The sequence below is a fragment of the Drosophila bipectinata genome, chromosome 3R, assembly GCF_030179905.1.
Source record: "Drosophila bipectinata strain 14024-0381.07 chromosome 3R, DbipHiC1v2, whole genome shotgun sequence".
Lineage (NCBI taxonomy): Eukaryota > Metazoa > Arthropoda > Insecta > Diptera > Drosophilidae > Drosophila > Drosophila bipectinata.
This window is the reverse complement of record NC_091739.1, coordinates 29,476,745-29,495,577: the sequence shown is the minus strand read 5'-3', so window position 1 is coordinate 29,495,577 and position 18,833 is coordinate 29,476,745. Positions and strand designations below refer to the sequence as shown.

At 38.9% G+C, this 18,833-nt stretch overlaps 1 protein-coding gene and 1 long non-coding RNA gene across 7 annotated transcripts; one reads left to right on the top strand and one right to left on the bottom strand.

Moving 5' to 3' along the window:
• Window positions 1-131: 131 nt before the first annotated feature.
• Window positions 132-18,552, bottom strand: ClC-a (chloride channel protein 2). 6 transcript variants are annotated; one of them, XM_043212309.2, is made up of 13 exons: window positions 17,768-18,552; window positions 15,198-16,056; window positions 6,513-6,620; window positions 6,071-6,236; window positions 5,873-6,001; window positions 3,926-4,059; window positions 3,668-3,824; window positions 3,376-3,586; window positions 3,217-3,318; window positions 2,923-3,157; window positions 1,768-2,865; window positions 694-927; window positions 132-636 (listed from the first exon to the last, which is right to left on the bottom strand). In XM_043212309.2, the coding sequence occupies exons 2-13, from the start codon at window positions 15,387-15,389 to the stop codon at window positions 337-339; spliced, it is 3,066 nt and encodes a 1,021-aa protein (XP_043068244.1). In that variant the 5' UTR covers window positions 15,390-16,056; window positions 17,768-18,552; the 3' UTR covers window positions 132-336. The 6 variants fall into 6 exon arrangements, with proteins under 6 accessions (XP_043068244.1, XP_070138070.1, XP_017088631.2 ...); XM_070281969.1 differs by lacking the exon at window positions 17,768-18,552 and having other exon boundaries at window positions 6,071-6,255; window positions 15,198-15,339; XM_017233142.3 differs by lacking the exons at window positions 15,198-16,056; window positions 17,768-18,552 and adding an exon at window positions 10,591-11,333.
• Window positions 16,055-17,086, top strand: LOC138926759 (uncharacterized). Its single transcript, XR_011443386.1, has 2 exons — window positions 16,055-16,336; window positions 16,393-17,086. It is a non-coding gene; the product is annotated as an uncharacterized lncRNA (long non-coding RNA).
• Window positions 18,553-18,833: the final 281 nt, after the last annotated feature.

Genomic DNA, 18,833 nt, shown 5'->3' with positions numbered 1-18,833 from the left:
AGGCTTGACCTTATAGGTTTGCTTTTATTACTATCCTATTTAAAAGCTTTCCTTTTCCGCTCATTTATAGTTTGGCTATTTCAGCACCGATATTTTTTATTTTACACCCCCTATTAAAAAACACATTTTCGTTGGGGACTTAACTTTCTTTCAGCTTAATATATAAATCACGATATCTTTGACATTAGAAACTAACGAGATATAAATACATAATAACATTGATGACTAACTCGTGTAAGGCGTAACTTATGGTAAGGTTTTTAGTTGATCTTTACAAACATATTACGTATACGCATCGTATTATCTACTATGATAGGCGACCATCTCGTTTCAAGCTCAATGATTTCCATTTTCTGTCGTTGTGTCCGCCGGTGGGTTTTGGCTCGAGTCCTGCGGCGGGATGGTGAGCGTAACTGCGTCCGTATCCGTGTGCTTTATGTGCTCCATTTCGATGTCCGAACAGTTTTCGGAGTTGGATAGCGCCGAGTCCATTGACGTGACGGTCATGTCTACGGCCTTATCACTTGTGTTTGGTGGAAGGAGAGGTTTCTCCACAGCGGGCTTATCTTCCGCATCTTCATCGCGAGTGGGGGCTACAAAATTATTGCTGTTTATGTCCTCAATGGCCTTTCGTAACTGAAAATTCAATTCCAATTATAAAACATTCTTTAAAGGTTGTATAGAGCTACTTACTTCTTTCAGGCCCACAACGCCTACAAGTCTGCCAATTTTGGTGACATAGGCATGATTGATGCCAACCATGGAGAACAGTGAATGAACTTTGAGTATTGAGGTGCGTTCCACCAGCTGGAACGGTGAAGGATCGATATGGACATTGGCCTTCTGCAGGTCAATGGGCTTCAACATTTCCTCGAGCTCCCATTGCTTTTGATCCTCTGGGGACATGTCGATTACACGCTCTCGGGGCTACAATAAGATTGTAAAACAAATGAATTAATTAAGAACTGGTGGAAGTTAATTTCCATTCCTATTACAAACGTACCAACTGCACCGACTTTGTTCTCTGAAGGCTCTTATTTTAGTTAATATATTAGCAGTTAGAAATAGAGAAAATATTCATAAATATAGTTAGTTGAGTATATATTCCCGTTAGGAATACCCACCTCTCCCTTGTTTTCTGGACCTATACTTTCATCAATATCTTCTACAATATAGCCCATTTCATTTTCTTTACTTTTATTGTGGGAAGGCGAATCAGTCACTCCATTAGAAAATCTTATTTTTGAACGTCTTTTTGGACGATCCCCAGGTCTTAAATGCGGAGATCTATTTACATCTGAAACTTTATTGGTTTTGAATTTAATGCTGGGCTGATCTTGCAATTGTCTTGAACTATCTCCGGAATCCTCATGACTCCTAACTTGCTCTTCGAAACTATCCTCCTCGTCCGGCTTTATAAAAATAATATTATTTAGGGATTTAAGTTTACTCTATTTTCTTTAAATAATTTGTATCATTTACCGATGGCGGTGGTTTTACTGGTTCCATAGGGATAGGGTTTACTTGCTTGCATATATTGAACAAATATCGTGAACTTTTCAATGGATATATGTGTACACAGGTTTTAACATCACTTACCAGCATAATTTGATCGGTTACAAAATCCCAATTAGTTTGTGATTGCTTGAAATAAATCACTATCTTAATAATAGCTACAGACTATAGATACCCAATACTTAAAAGAAGATACATAAGTCTATATACTCTTAGAAATATACTATTGCCTACTTTATGGGGCTCACTTACCAGCTGAACCTTTTTGGAAACACCTGGAGTGCTAGGAGTTCGCTGAACCCCCACTTCGTTGTTACTAGCTGCCGGAGACAGGGAACCCGTTTCCGGATCTGGCTGGACATCCTGGAGGGTGGTGGACTTCTTAAAGATAGCCTCAAAGGCTGACCGGATGCGAAACTCGGAGTTTCCGGTAATCGTGGTGTAGGGCGTGATGCTCGGACTGTGAGCGAGGGGTTGGCCGTAGGTCTTCAGGTTAAAAGAGTTGGTCTTTTTCAGGATCGACTTTCTGGGCGCCAGTGAACTGTGCAGAGTCTCCGCCCTCTTTTTGGGCGGCAACATTTCATCGTTGGCGATCTGCCGTAGACTCAGAATATCCGGGGCCGGAAGGACCTCGAAGCGTGACGGACGTCTCATCTTCAATTCCACCTCCTGTTTCTTTTTCTCCTCCTCCAGGGCTCGCTCCTCGGCCTCCTTCTGCCACTTTTGGGCCACCTCCATTCGCTTCTCGCGACCAATGTGCTTTTCGATCATTTTTATCAGTTCATACCTTTGCACAGAGCCCAGTAGGATCATGTTCTCCGGACTATCCACCAAGGGCAATGACCTCAACGTTTTGTTCGCCTTGAGAATTTCCTTTAGCTTCTGATAGCAGATGCCCTTCCAAATGTACTTCACATCCCGCACCATGAAGTCCTCCACAAATATGCTGTACATCCCGGAGCTAGAGGGCAGAAGATCCGGCAGATATGGAAGCTTCTTAATCAATATAATACTGTCGTAGATCGACGGCTGCAACAGGGCTGCCACGGCATTGGCTACCAGCACGGCAATCATCACCGGAACTACGTGAGTGATCTGCCCCGTCATCTCGAAGATGATCACGGCCACGGATACAGTGTGAGTCACGGATCCGGAGAAGGCAGCCGCTCCAACGACGGCATAGCCGCCAGGCATAATGGGGGACAGCCGCCCACCGTACCGGACTCCATGCGGAAAAGTCACAGCCATGAACTCTCCCACCAGCCGTCCAAATCCGGCGCCAATCTTGAAAACCGGAATAAACATCCCCGAAGGCACGGGTATCGTGGAGGCAATAATGGAGAAAACAAACTGAAATTTGAGATTTCATTCAGTTGGAGTTAAAGTTATGGATTGTGGAGTTCTTACGGTGAAAAGGGTATAAATGACTAGATTTCCAAAGACACTGGTGTATCCTGTCATCCAGTGGGTCACCACTGCAGCCTGCTCCACGGTCAGATCATCTCGAGACCACGTAAAATTACTAAAGAGCTGTGTCACCTGCTCGTGAGTGCTAAGTTCTCCGGCCAGGAACTGGCCCGTGCCCAGAGGAAATGAAATGCTGGAGACCAGCAGGGCTAGGAATCCGGGGTATAAAAAGCGGCTGAAAAGCGAATATTAAATATTAATTATTAAAGAAACTATTTTAATAAAAAGACTTACTTTTTTTGTAGGAACTTGTTCATCCGCTTATTGGAGCGCATGAAGAGGACATATCTCCGATGGACCCACACATATGAGGCACCACCCAAACCGCACACAAGTCTGAAAAATAAACACATTGTTTAAAGTAATTTAAGTAATCGCTTTGGAGCCACTTACCCAATCAGAGCAAACACAAAAAGCTCCTGGGGATCGAATGGAAATTCGGTGGTGAAGTTCGTGAGGAAAAGAGCCCTTACGGTGTCGGCGTTTTGAAACCACACGGCCAACAGTCGGAAAACTGTGGCGCCACACACTGCGGCAAAGAATCCACGCCAATAATTTCTTACCGCAAAGTAAGTCGTGGTTACCTCTATACTAAAAAGAACACCTGCGAAGAAAATAGGAGATCTTTTAGATTCTGTAGCTTGCAGTACACGATGACCGGCTAATAGCACGGATATATACTCACCACCCACTGGGGCGGCAAAGCAGGCGCCCACGCCCACTGCACAGGCTGCGGCCAACATTTCAGAGTTTCGCGACTCATTCTCATATATGCCTTGGAATGATGTGACAAGTTTACTTAATAATTGTGCTACAATACTTGCTATATGTACGAAAGGACCCTAAGGATACCAAGAGAGGAGCTCATATAGATTTTCCAAATTGCACTCGCTTCGCCATAGCGGCATGTTGCATGCAGTGTGAGATCAATTTTTATACTTACTTCCTTTCCTAATGGCATACCGCTGCCCAGAGTTGCCGTTAAACCAATTACCTTGGCCACTAATGTCTTAAATGTGAGATACTCTTTCAACTGCACGCCGCGCAGTATGGTCTTCATTTCGGGTATACCGGAACCTAAACACAGTTTGTTCATATTTGAGTTTGCGTTTGAAATAATATCGGAGTATCTATAGCTATGTTAGTTTAAGAGTAGTTAGTACTGGTTAGAGTATTTAACATGTAGACACAATGGGATTGTTAGACTCGAAATGCCAAGTGTGTTTGGTGAGGACAGCTGCCAGATTGCAGTGGTACTTATTGTACTGCACTTCTTATGAAAGCCACGTTTATTTGATACTAAATAAGTTAAAAAGAATTTCTTTGGGAAAAAGATAACCCATCGACCTAAATCATAGTCTTTACTCTGCTGTTGACCCTAATCAACCATAGAAGTAAAGTAAGTAAGCAAAAAATTCATACAATTTCTACACTTTTGGAAAACCGATGTAGAGTTGACATAATTTTTTAAAAACAATCTCTACTTTAACTGGAATGATTTTATTTTTGAGTATTAAGATGATATGGATATATTAAATGGCATTAAGTGGAATGGCATACTTTATTTGCGAAACTTTTTTTTACAGAAATTATTTATTTTGAATGCCATGCTTTAGCTACGAATTATATACAAGAATGAAAAATGATATATCAACCATGTTATATTTTAAGGTATAATAAGTATTTCTATAATTTTAAATTATCAACACTACTTTAGTTATCAATTTTTATATAGATTAGTTTAAGATTCCCATACAAATCTTTCGAAAACAAACGTTTCTTAAAAGCTCTAATTCATTCATAAACAAGAAAGGAAAGCTAACTTCGGGCGGAGCCGAAGTTTATATACCCTTGCAGTTAAAACCGGATATATATCGCAAACATCGGATATAGTTGGCCGATCCTTATGGGAATAGGAATATATAATCCAATTTATTTCAATACAAAATCTAAAAAAAAGTCCCAAACTTCTATCTTCAAAAATACGAAAGTTGATATTTCTACCAAATACCATTTCCGATCGTTCAGTTATATGGCAGCTATGGGATATAGTCGGCCGATCCTAATGAAATTTGGTAGATTGGATCAACTGGCCAAAAATATAATCTGTATTCAGTTTTAGCTTTCTATCTTCAAAAACACGAAAGTTGGGTCATTTCCGATCGTTCAGTTATATGGCAGCTATAGGATATAGTCGGCCGATCCTTATGAAATTTGGCATGTCGTAATGTTTTGCCAAAAAATGCTCTCATGTTAAATTTGAACTCTCTAACTTTAAAAACGTCAAAGTTATACCATTTCCGATCAATCAGTTATATGGCAGCTATAGGATATAGTCGGCCGATCCGGGCCGTTCCGACTTATATACTGCGTGCAAAGGAAAGAAGGGTGTGTGCAAAGTTTCAAGACGATAGCTTTAAAACTGAGAGACTAGTTCGCGTAGAAACAGACAGACAGACGGACAGACAGACGGACAGACGGACAGACGGACAGACGGACAGACGGACAGACGGACATGCTCATATCAACTCAGGAGGTGATCCTGATCAAGAATATATATACTTTATAGGGTCGGAGATGTCTCCTTCACTGCGTTGCACACTTTTGACCAAAATTATAATACCCTCTGCAAGGGTATAAAAATGTGCAAGATACATTTTAATTTACGTTAGTTGGTTATATAAATACTGATTCTATAAAATCCTAAATCATTATTAATTTTTTAAAAAAGATAATCGTTTATAATAAAAATAAAAAATCCTGGGGAAAATGGCAAACTATGGTAAAAATGTGTAATGGGATCATAATTGAGACAATATAGTTAGTCACAAAGTGAAGATTAAAGGGATTGCTCCAAGACTTAAGCCAGTGATTGAATGAATTCACATACCTATACTTTGTGGAGCGATGAGATGGACAAAGCCGGCTGAAAATAATATGAGACAGACCGGCAGGGAGACCCACGCAATGTACTGAACGAACGGCTGTGACGTCAGATCGCGGTACAGCCAAATACGAGCTGGGGAATAAGACAACAATGGATGCTGATAACGAGCTGGGAATCCGGTTGGGTTATGTGTTCAATTACCGTTTGTACAGATGGAGATGCCCTTGTCCATGATGAATGACAGCAAGGCCATTATGATGCCCAGGAGCGCCAGGAAGACCCAGTCCTCGCCCAGTCGGGCTACCGTGTGCTTCCAAATCCATGACGAGACCCGCTTCGCTCTGGTGGATTGCTTTCCTAGCAGTTCCTGTAAATATTTCCCAGCACTGCTGCTTTATAAACTGGTACGTTCAAAAATATCCCCAGCATAGCGAATTAAAATTGCTACTCAATATGCGATACAAATTTAGATTTACTTTGTCGAATAATTCCGCGTGCTAATATTTTGTTTTATTTCTTTGTTTCACATACCTTAAATATTTATATTTCTCGTATAGTTTGCATTCAAATAAATTACAAGTAATTAGTTTTATACTCTATGCACTGTGGGAATGCTTGGATTTTATGTTATATTTAATTTTACCTTATTCCTTTGTTTATCTTCCTGTTTTCGTCGTTTTTCAAGTATTTTGAGCTTTCTGGCTTCATCTTTGGCAAATTCTCCTAGATCTTTGGTATAACGACCATACATCTGCAAAGACCCCATAAAAATTAGTTGTACGTCTAAATAAATTAAAAAGGATTATAAATAAACAAATTTTAATTCTAGAGGATCTTAGTATAAAGTAAATACTAATCCAATGGCAAAGTTATTCAATTGGAATCATTCCAACATTGTTTTTATACCCTTGCAGAGGGTATTATAATTTTGGTCAAAAGTGTGCAACGCAGTGAAGGAGACATCTCCTACCCTAAAAAGTATATATATTCTTGATCAGGATCACCTCCTGAGTTGATATGAGCATGTCCGTCTGTCCGTCTGTCCGTCTGTCTGTCTGTTTCTACGCGAACTAGTCTCTCAGTTTTAAAGCTATCGTCTTGAAACTTTGCACACACCCTTCTTTCCTTTGCACGCAGTATATAAGTCGGAACGGCCCGGATCGGCCGACTATATCCTATAGCTGCCATATAACTGATTGATCGGAAATGGTATAACTTTGGTGTTTTTAGAGTTAGAGAGTTCAAATTTGACATGAGAGCTATTTTTGGCAAAATAATACGACATGCCAAATTTCATAAGGATCGGCCGACTATATCCTATAGCTGCCATATAACTGAACGATCGGAAATGACCCAACTTTCGTGTTTTTGAAGATAGAAAGCTGGAACTTAGTACAGATTTAATTCTTGGTCAGTTGATCCAACCTACCAAATTTCATTAGGATCGGCCGACTATATCCCATAGCTGCCATATAACTGAACGATCGGAAATGGTATTTGGTAGAAATATCAACTTTCGTATTTTTGAAGATAGAAGTTTGGGACTTTTTTTAGATTTTGTATTGTAATAAATTGGATTATATATTCCTATTCCCATAAGGATCGGCCAACTATATCCGATGTTTGCGATATATATCCGGTTTTAACTGCAAGGGTATATAAACTTCGGCTCCGCCCGAAGTTAGCTTTCCTTTCTTGTTATGATTAATGTTTGAAACTAGGTTACCAGGAAACCCCCAATATCTCGTTGATGGAATATTTTATCTGCTTTCATTGTAAATGATTGAAAAATTTAAAAAAATTTAATAATTTTACAAAAATTTAATTAAAATAATAATTTATTTAGAAACGTGAATATTACGTTTATAAAGGATACTTTCAAAAGCATCTAGGATACTAGTAAGTTTGAATTGAAGTCCTGAACTGTGTAATATGGCATAAACTTGCATAAATGATTTACAAATTCATTAAAAGAACTTTCCATTAACATATTCATGTTATACTACTAAAAATCTTGATATTTTGTTATTAAATTTATGAAATTTTGAAATTTATGAAATATTATTGTAATTAAAGTAGGTACTTATTCAACAAACATTAAATGTATTTCAATAAAAGTCTTGAGCTCATACGCCGCACAATATTGTTTGTTATTTTAAGGTCGATATTTCGAACTTCAGGGTGAAATGTGCACTTGTCTTTCATTCTTTCAGGGCCAATGCAAAGGCCTTTCGTGGCAGCCAATGGCTGTGGCCATGGACGGGGTGGATGGGGATGTGGTTGTGGGGGCACGTGGTCCGCGGGCCACTCACATAATAGAACGCCTCGATTTCGATCTCGATTTGGTTTTTGTCATCACTGGGCGGGTCAATACTCTGCCTGCGGTTCTGCTCCTTCTGCTTGGCAATGACCGAGTCCCAGCGCTGGCGGACAGGAGTGGAGGTGGATGCGGTGGAGGTGGTGGGCTTCTGGGCGCGCTCCTTCCGCAGATAGTCCTCGCGATTGATCAGCAGTTCCGGCTCGAAGGCGTATTCCCGTATATACTCATCCTGGTGCTGGTGGCTGTTGTTAAACATGAAGCAGGCGAGGTGCGCACTCAACTTCCGAATCCCTAATCCCGATTCCAAAAACAATCGTATCTCAAATCAAGTTTCAAAAATCACTGTCCCTGTCACTCGAATTGCTGGGCGGCGGCGGCCTTTGACATGCCCGCGGCTGTTGATTTTGAATTTGATTTTGATTTTGGTTTTGGCTTTGGATGTGACTGTGGCTGTTGGCCGAATATTTGTGTCGCATCTTGTTTGCCAATTATTTTTAGTGTTCGGTTATCTCTGGTGGTGCAGTACAAGTTTTTAAATCTCACTGCCAGACGTAATTAGAAGTCGCCGTCGACGCCGCCGACGCTGCTGCCCTTGATTTTCCCCGTCTCGGAAGCACGACAATTGTAAAATTCATTGCAATTTATTTTTAACATTTTATACTGGGCCATGCACTGCATTTAGACTTTGTAAAATATCGCTATTCAGTATTGGATTTATAGCAGTCAGTTTATCCGGAAACGGCCCTCAAATCACCATCACACTTTTCAATATTTTCCAATAATTTGCACTTTTAAATGATTTCCATTATCTATTGATTTTCATTATTTGTTGGGCAGTTGTACGACGGAGGAGCGGTCTTGTAGCGTCTTTGTGTAAACTTTTTCGAAACTAAACTGACCTGTCGAGCTTTCTGCGCTCTGCGTGGAAAATTATTGAAATTTCTTTTTGGCTACACTCTCGGAAAGGACGGGAAAGACGGGACGCCATGGCAGGGTAGCACGCTGTGCCGATATTAAAGCGATGCCCCCCGAAAAAACGATGAAATGTAAACAAATCATGAATTTTAAAAATGCTGAAAGGAATTCGAATTTTTTTAAGTTCGCCCCGTTTGGCCATCAAATTGAATTGGTTTGTTATTTCCAAATGGATCATCAATTAAATTCACCGATAATGGATTATGGATTTAGGGCCTGCTCTTGAAATAAATACGTACATGTGCTTAAATTTAAGAGAGTTCTTTATGGATATATCTTACGTATTGGTTCCCGATACGGTCACTTTTTTCCGCCACCCTACTGTCGTTAGCAATGAAAATTCTTTTTGTTTTGTTTTAAATATAATAAACACTGTTCATTATAATCGGATTAAAAATAGATAATGTCTGCCGCTTGTCGGGTCTTTCGTACACCGCGTTTGCATTGCTTTTACAGAGACCCAGATGTGAACACAAACTGGAGGAAATCGCAAGAGACAACCCCGCCACAGCCAGAAGAATCACAAAAAGCTTGAAAACCCATTCAGAAATTACAAAAAGTTTTCTTTTGATCGATGTTTTCACGGCACATATTTATACTAAACTGTGTGTGAAATAAAGAGCCATTTAAATAGTGCAGCTCAAAACAAAAAAAAACTATTTCATTGAAATATATGTATATTGCCAATAAAAGGAAAACCATAAACCAATATTATTAAATGACAAATAATATAAAATATACAATAAACAAAAGCTCATGGCACTTGTGCGAATCAATAAAAAACCATCGTCCTACTTTATTTCTTAAATGTTTTACTGAACTTATTCTGCTTGCTAAGCAAATACGCCGAGTCATAATTTTATTTTACAATATTTTGGAAGATATTTTCGAAGGTATTCATTCAAAATTTCTTTACGACCGCATTTATATGGGCAATGATAAAATGTAGACTCTCCTTGCGTCACGAAACTGGGGCAATAACCATTGGATAATCAGACATATTGGTAGTATAATCAAAGTAATTTCCAGGCACTGTTTGAAACAGGCATGGTTAAAATAATAGCACTATAAATTTTAAATTCTTTATAGAGAAGGAAATCTTGTTTGGAATCTTGGATCCACGAGAATAAGGATCCCTTATCCTTTATACCTAGCTCAAACATCAAAGGATATAATTTTAATGTATCAAAGAAACTGGTTTTTCTTAAATATTTTTATTTAGATCCTATTCTAACAAACTATTTTTATACAACTAATAATATTATTATTTACAAAATTGCTATAATTTTAACCACTCTTGTGAGAGACTTATGGTTTTTCGTTGATATCTTGTAGATAAGAAATTCTTTAGACTAGGCAACAAGCAAAAAATCAGTTCTTTTCCATTCGAATCTATATAAATACCATGTGTATCTAGAATGCTTACAAGAGTGTCGATGTATCCAATGGGATCATCGTCGTCCGAGGAGTCCGAGTCGCGGGCATTTTCGGAGGGCGGCGGACACGGATAGAAGGCCTGCGACTTGATCTTCGGATGGCGCTGCACGTGCCGCAGCTCTTCCTCCATGGAGATGTTACTGCTGCGCCGTTTTCGCAACTGGCAAATGAACTTCTCAAAGTCCGCCCACTCGGAGTCCACCAGTTCGACGTTCTCCTCGCCAAACTCTTCATCGTGAATAATTCGCTCAACTTTGTGATTATTGCGATCACGATCGCGTTGCCGATCGCCGAAATAGACCATTGTGAGTGATATGGTGTCAGTACGAATCGATCGGACTTAATCGGTTTTCGGTTTTACAGTTCTACGCACAATCAGAGAGATTAGTCATATCCATGGCACAGATAATGGTCATTCGCCGGAGTGTGCCGTATATGCCGTATTTGAATTCCGTTTGCGTGTGCGAACCGAGCAAAGTTTTGAGTCCAACTGAACGGTGTCATGAGATGAGGATAGACCGATCCGGTCCCGCTTAAACTCAAGATTCCATTAAATTTAGTACACAGACACCGACGCACCACTCGTCTGCCATCCAGAAATACGGCACAGACATCTATATCTATATGAATACTACTTATATCGTTCACATGTGTGCCTCGAGTGTCTCTCGAGCGGTCAAAGTTTGCGTGTAAACATCAATAGAATTTCATAAATTTAATAATCAGTGGTCTGGTCAACGGGAAAAGTGAAAATGCCAAGCACTTGGTTGACACTAAGTGCGCTTTACAGTGGTTATTATAAAGCTTTAGAATCTTTGATTCCGTTAAATTTCAAATTTCTCAAACAATAATATCTCAAAAGAAGAGCTAACATCATACAATCTTCTCTAGTTTTATTCAGCAAAAAAAAAATGAATTTCAAAGCCAACAAAACAGTAAAAATTATGAAATATGAAATCTCTTATACATTTTTCAATCGTATCTAAACAGCAAACAAAATGAAAGATAATATGAGATTTTAAGAACATCAGTTCAACGCTCTATAAGAGCAATAAACGAAGTTCAATACCCGATACTTTGGTATCTCGAAAATGGGTGCAACTATATATTAGTTTGTTACTCAAACATTTCAAGTGTCTTAGTCCACTGTGCCAGATCACTTAAGCCGCATAAATTGCGATTACTTGCTTTAATAGTCTCAATGTGTAGACTAGGCGTTGGGTCACATGTCTTGCAAGCCCCTGGTGGATTTAAGGAACATACATGAAAGTAATGGGGTTAGCTTAGTACGTCTGCACTATTTATTATATATTTCATTATTTTTTTTTTCGTCAATCAGAGAGGCCTAAGAAATTTCGAATTGAGGTAACCCTAATAGTTTTACATACAACGTACGTACATATGTACGTATGTACATATATGACCCAATACTTAACTGATAATCCAGTACATAAATTATTTTAAGAACATTAATAATAAATTAAGAGAAAGTTTAAGAGAGTAAAAGCTTTATCAAATATTAATAGCTAATGTTAGATATGGCTGCACTGCTTGACCAGGAAGCAGTTCAGGCGAGTAAGGTGCTATATATTGCGAAAAATATGGCCTATGTGCAAAGATATGGCCTTCGGAGGGCCGCAGATTGTCGTTAAATCCATTTTCCCCATTTTTGAAGGGTACCGTCCAGAAAATTTGACAAAAAATCGAAAAATTATTTCGTTGGTTGATTTTGATGCAGACTGGTGGAGAATCGATCTACAAATCATTTAAGGTATTCCTTTTACGAATAGGTTTTGGCAAAGATATAACCATCAAAAGCGGTAAAAATCAAAAAAATATTATGTTTTAAATTTTGATGCAGATAGATGGAGAATTTATCTACAAATCATTAGAAGTATTCCGTTTAAGGATCGGATAGGCTGGGGCAAAAAATAGGAAATTCGCTGGGGGACATGTTGCTCCTAGTCAAACCAGGAAATGCCTGTGTATATATGTGTGTATACATTAAAACAAAAAATTAACTTTACCGCATTAATTTTTTGAACATTTTAAGCTTATTCCTCGCACAAGCACTTACAAAGGGAGTTATCAATTGATTTGTCGGCAGCTGCCATATCGGTGATATGATAATTCACTTACTTTTTTCCGAGGTGACATTTTTGAGCTCATATGATAGAAATTAGCGGGCTTACGATAAAACAAAGTGATCTTGGCTAAAACTGAGAGGCGACTGGGGAGCCAGCATCCCAATCGGGGGTACAAACACCTCCAGAGCCGACAAAGCCCCAGAACCCCGATAAGGGTGCACATAACCCCTCACAGTGAAAAAATATAAAGGATGACACCACAAAAGCCACCGAAATTAATTAAAAATTGAATGAAATCTTTGGGCAAATATCGCGTTTGCTTAGCATCTCAGAGATCCATGGCCAGAAGATACAGAACCCGGCGCGTGAGCACAAATACCACGTTATAAAAATATTATTTTTATCTGAATTACTTTATGACCTCTTAGGGGAAGGCTGTTAAAATTATATTTTTAATTCGCAACTTTTTAGGGGAAAGGTAAATAGATCAGTCTAAACTAAATCGAATTCTTTGACGTTGATGGATGGGCTCGACAGGCGCCGATAAGAAGCCGTCAAATCCAAGTGGATAATACTTCAACATGGCAATCGATCGATTTATTCCTTAGTTCATGATCTAAGTGAATTGAATGAATGTATGATTATTTAAAATTTACAATCAGAGATAAGCTAAATTTAAGTGTTAAAAGTGAGTTTTTAAAATAATACTCTTAATACAATGTAGTCATTATTGGAAGGTGCTAATTATACGTGTCTGGGCTACTTTTAGACTAAATTGGATTTGGTTGGATTTATCTGGTTGTATACTATATTACATCGAATATTAAAAACCTCAGTCACGTTAAATTCTGAATTAAATATATTAAATTATGCTCTTGATAATGCTTTGCGGTACGTGGCTCGGCACATGACAAAAATTAAACAAATTTAAAAAAAAATAAATGGAAAAACAAGCAAATAGTCACATGTTAATCACATGAGCGGATAAAGTAAAACAAGAAACATGTGTTGTTTCCAGCGTACCGAATTCAATTATACCCTGAGAAAAAATAGTTTTGTGTTCTTTATAGAAATGACCAATGCGAAATGAGAAGTATCTTATAGTCTGGAACAAAATATAATATATCTCAATTATAACTGAGAAAAATCCCCAGGTTGATCACAAAAAGTGTGACAAGGTTGAGGTGACTATATCTAAGCGCCGCACTACATCGATTTTATTTAAATACAAATATAATAGAGAACCATTGATTATCAAATCGGGTGTTTCCAGGCAGTCAATTACGATAAAAAAAACTAAAGTTCAAAACAAACAATGCCTGATCGTTGTGGGTGTTCTAATGCAAACACAATTGTGGGCCTTAAACAGATAAATGTATTTTCCTATTAGCATGGGTATTTATGGCTCTGTTAATAATCGAGTATTTATTTTTAGTGGAAATTCATTGGGGCATTACCTGGCTCAATAGATTAGCACATAGATGGCGGTACTACCGTTGGTATTTGTTACGGTCATTTCCCACCGGGTTCCCAGTTTATGCTCGGCAATCCGATTGCGATTGTAAAACAATCAATCACTTCTCGATCAATAAAATTGTCGTGATAAGTGGCTGCCCCAATAAAAGGTGGTAAAATAATGATTCACAATAAATTTGAATAGGCTAAACCGAATTTGTGCCTGGGACTTTGTACGGAAAAATATTATATAAAAATGTCCGGCGCTGGTGTTGCCAAAATTGTATTCAGAATAAGACTGAGGCTGTTTTTTTGAAAATCTTCTTTAGCCACTGCAGCATGGATACATATTTATTATCGGAATTTTTTGAAACATTGTGACGCAGAATGCCAAAATATGAGGGTATAGGTCAACAAAAAAATTTTAAAAGCCTTATGGGAAAACGATCCTTAGATAGTAGATAAAAGCAAGAGGCTTTGATCATATATTGGTGGTATAAAAAATTATGAACAAGCCAGATAGCCTAACCGCAAAACAAACTTGGCTATAAAGAAGGGAATTCTGAATGTCGATGTCAGGCATCAGGCATGTCATGACGCCCACTCTGAGATATATGAACAATCGGGGCAGAGCAATTCAGCTGTGTCATGTGATAGTGTCTTACGGTTTAAGTAGCTTCTTATATAATCTTGAATAATGAGTACTGAAACAGTCAATAATTGTCGAACAAATCAGTCGAGTATCTTACGTGATTGATTAACAGATTCGCAATATAATTTTATTATTTAAGTCATGTAAGGTTTCTTTTAGGGTTTGTTTAACTATTAGGGTTTAGGTTAATGATTGGTAGCTTAAAAATAAAGAACGGTATTGATAAATTCCTTTCAGACATTAAAGAACATTATAAAATGGGTTGGAATCCATCTTTTAGACATAGCTTAAAAGATATGGATACTTAATATTACTCACATCCCTATAAGTATTAATTACTATTTTAGTAAATTCGAAACTCAATAAAAATATCAGCAACTCTATCCAAAAAATTTTACTCACCAGAGTATGGGTGTAGCCCAAGCCACTTTCCTCCAAATCACCTTCGTGCAGCGGACTCCCTGGAGTCCCGGGACTCCTGTCATTGTGGTGGGCCAGAGAAGAGGCATTGGAATATGTGCGCAATGGCATCAGGCGGGCTGTGGGCGATGGAGCGATTAAGAGGGTCTGGCCCCCGTTTCTGGATGACTTCATCTTGGAGACGAGAGTGATGTGCGACTCGGAAGTGAAATATTGTATCTCGGTAATGGCAAACAATGCAAGCTTGCATTCGCCACTCGTGCATGCAGTATGGCTTTATAAAAGCAAATTCCTGGGGCTTATTTGTACATTAAATTCAATTATCTGTACAGTCTCTGGTCTGCACCACGACGAAGTCACAAGACCGACTTCCTTTTGTAGCAGTAGAGTTGATCCGCCGATCTTTCTGCGACTAAAGATTATTTATGAATATGCCGCTGTGGCAGATGCTGCATTTGCTTTGCTTTTTCTGCCGGCGTCGCTGTTTCCCGGCTAGGAAACCTGTTGCTGCTTGTGGGGATGTTGCTGCTGATTCTTTTGCCACCGTTATCGCTGGTGATTCCGAATCGGATTCGGATTCGACTACCGCACCCGCAGCTACTCTCTTATCTCTGAGATCACTTGTTACTTTTGTCTACTCTGTTGGCCGAATCCGGCTGGCGATAAGGCAACGCTTAAGGGGCTTATACCTGTGCCCCGGGACACATCTCAAGTGGCACACTTAAGTGTGTGAAGGCCTAATTAACACCGACCAAAGCGAAATGGCACATCGGACATCGAAATGTATTACAGTTTAATTATCTTCTTATCGGAGTGAGTGTGCCCAAGGTGTGCCGGCGATCTGCAACGAATAGGGAATAAAAGTCAATATGGGGAGCAAACAAACATGAATTGTGGCTGGAGAGCGGTAGTATCGGCTAATGAATTCGATACGGGAGATGTGTGTCTAACAAGCTTGTACTCACAACTGATAAGTGGTGCAAAAATGGGAAAAATAATAACAGGTGTAGTGGGGTCGGTGAGCAAGCAAATAACATCATCAGAGCTCCGGATAATTCGCAGATGCACGTAATGATCGTTACCTGATTTTGCTTTTATCTAAAAATTGGAAGCTTTTACTTGTTATTTAGCCGTTTTATTTAAATAGCTTACAAAACAAAAAATGTTTTTCTTTCAGTTGCCAAGCATTTCAATGTTTGTTTTGATTTTAGTCAACGATTAGAATCCAAACTAAGGTTCTTATCAAAACTGTAGCTAGACACTTGCAGTGCAGGAGCTGTTCTACAACAAAGTGGATTACGCCGGAATAATTTATTACGGGTTCCTTATTTATAAATGTCAAGCTTCAACGATCAACTTTTAAGATTCAAAGATTTATTGGCTTATTTTAATCTTTTGTCACTATTATGGCGCCTAATTCCGCAAATATACAAGCTCGCGAATTGATATTGATTACAAATTCGACAAAAGAGCCCTTAAAAATATTAAAATATCTAGTAGAAAGTAGATTTAGCAGGCTCGTGTTTTTTTCCAAACGATCTGGTCCAGATTTTTGATCTCATTTTTTAATCAAAATACATTTAAATAAATATACATACAGACTTTTTTCATTTTGTTTTTGGATCTTTTAACAAAAAAAAACACAAATGATATTCGTGACGTATCTTAATGACTATCAAATTATTTAATAGCTTTGGGAATATATAATAGCTATTATAATAAATAATAGCTTAACACTTTCCAATTAAGTCGAGCAATGATATTCAGATATAAAGCATTTTTCTATAATTGCCGCCAATCTGAGTCAGTTCATTCTGGCATGGATTTTGCAAAGCACTTGAAAAAAATAAATACATATATGTATAAACAGAGCACATATTTGTTTTAACAGATAAGGGAAACCTTATACTCATAATGGGGAAAGACAAATCTTGTTAAAAGCGGAACGAGGCAACCTAAATGGCCTGTTCGAGTTTTCAAATGGCTTTTAATGGGTTTTTAAGCCAGTCCCTCTTAAAATCAAGCTCCAGGGAATTAAATTCTTAAGGGTTGACTTCTCGAGAACCACATTACCTTTGCTTTTGGCCACATTCTTTGTTGTTAAAAAAAATAGAATACGGAAAATATTCCCCCAAGTTTGAAAGATTGCCAAAAATATACTACGAAAATATTATAATTTCAAACAGAACAAAGTCAAGGTAAAGGCGCCTAACAACAGAATCATTTGTTGTGGAGCCATTCGTACTATATTATTATATTTTAAATATATTTATTTTGTTTTGTAGGGTCTGTTAGCGGGGGGAAATACCCCCGGCGTTCGTCCTCTTAGCTTTCACATTTTAGCCATAATTCATTCGAGTCTGCTGCGATTTTTGAAATCTTTACTGTAGTTACACAGCCTTATGTACTCGTTATAAAATCAATTAAATCGTCGCAAAGATGCAAAACAAAAACTTCACGAATACGAATACGAATGGGAATGGGTATGGGGGGGAATAATGAGAACACAGCACCATTTCCATACCCCCATGCCCGCCGGTCGGATCGGTCACCTTTTCGCGTTCCACCTGCTCACACCTGTAGCGCGTGTTTAGCGTCTGCTGTAGTGGCGTTTCGGGCTTGTTTTTGCTATTGTTGCGGTTTGTCCAGGTTCCACAGAACCGAGTGGAAGTCTTCAGATTGATTGCATTCACTTGTGATTGACACGGCGGCGTTGACGGACGACTGACTGGGCTTTGTGGTCGCCGTCTCATTGGGTCCACATTTCACTCGATATTTGTTTGGAAGCCGGCGGGGAATACTATTGGAGAATTATTGGAGAGCAGAACCTCCGATGTCAACGCGACCGCTTCGCGCTCTGGCATTGACTGGCGGCGACGGCGTCGTCGTCGTCGTCTCCGCTGCTGTTCATTCTCGCTGAATAGGTGTTTTCGGAGGGAAACGGAGCCGGAGACGGAGCCGTAGTCGTAGTGGGAGCTTATCAACTGCGGTCGACGGTTGACGGTCTCGGCCAAGATTAATGACGTCGACAGTTACAGAGTATACCTCCGTTCCTAATGATATTGGTACCGATCAGCTGACTGATTGGCCATCTATATTGGGGCTACGAGTTTGGGGCCCGGCAATAGCTCCGAATATTTGACGAAAAATTTGCATTCCATTCGGCCGGCAGCTCGTACTAATTGTGATTTGGAACGCTTATCGCAATTTTGCGTTTTATGGCCCCAAATAAAAGTCTGTTAGAGTGAGTTTCTAGATTTACGCTAGGTCTGTTGACTTGGTTTGACTTTATGAATGGGATTTGTGGTAAAAGTGAGCAGACTTTGTCCCAAACCAAGACATTATTTAGGCCAAAAAAATGTATATACGTTTTCGAAGAAAAATCTCCAAACAAGGGGATTTTTTGCATTTATGTATAAGAAAGCCAAAGTGGTTGGTATTTCCCCAAAAAAAAAACCATCAAAACTCGAAACTCATTGCTTTTAAATAAAATTTTAAAGCCGGCAGATACGCTTGTTGCGTAAAATTAAAATCTGACTCGCAATAAACAAATCAGAGAACATGTTTGATTCATTAGCACGTCTATAAGAAGGTGGAAGATATGGCGGGAATGTATGA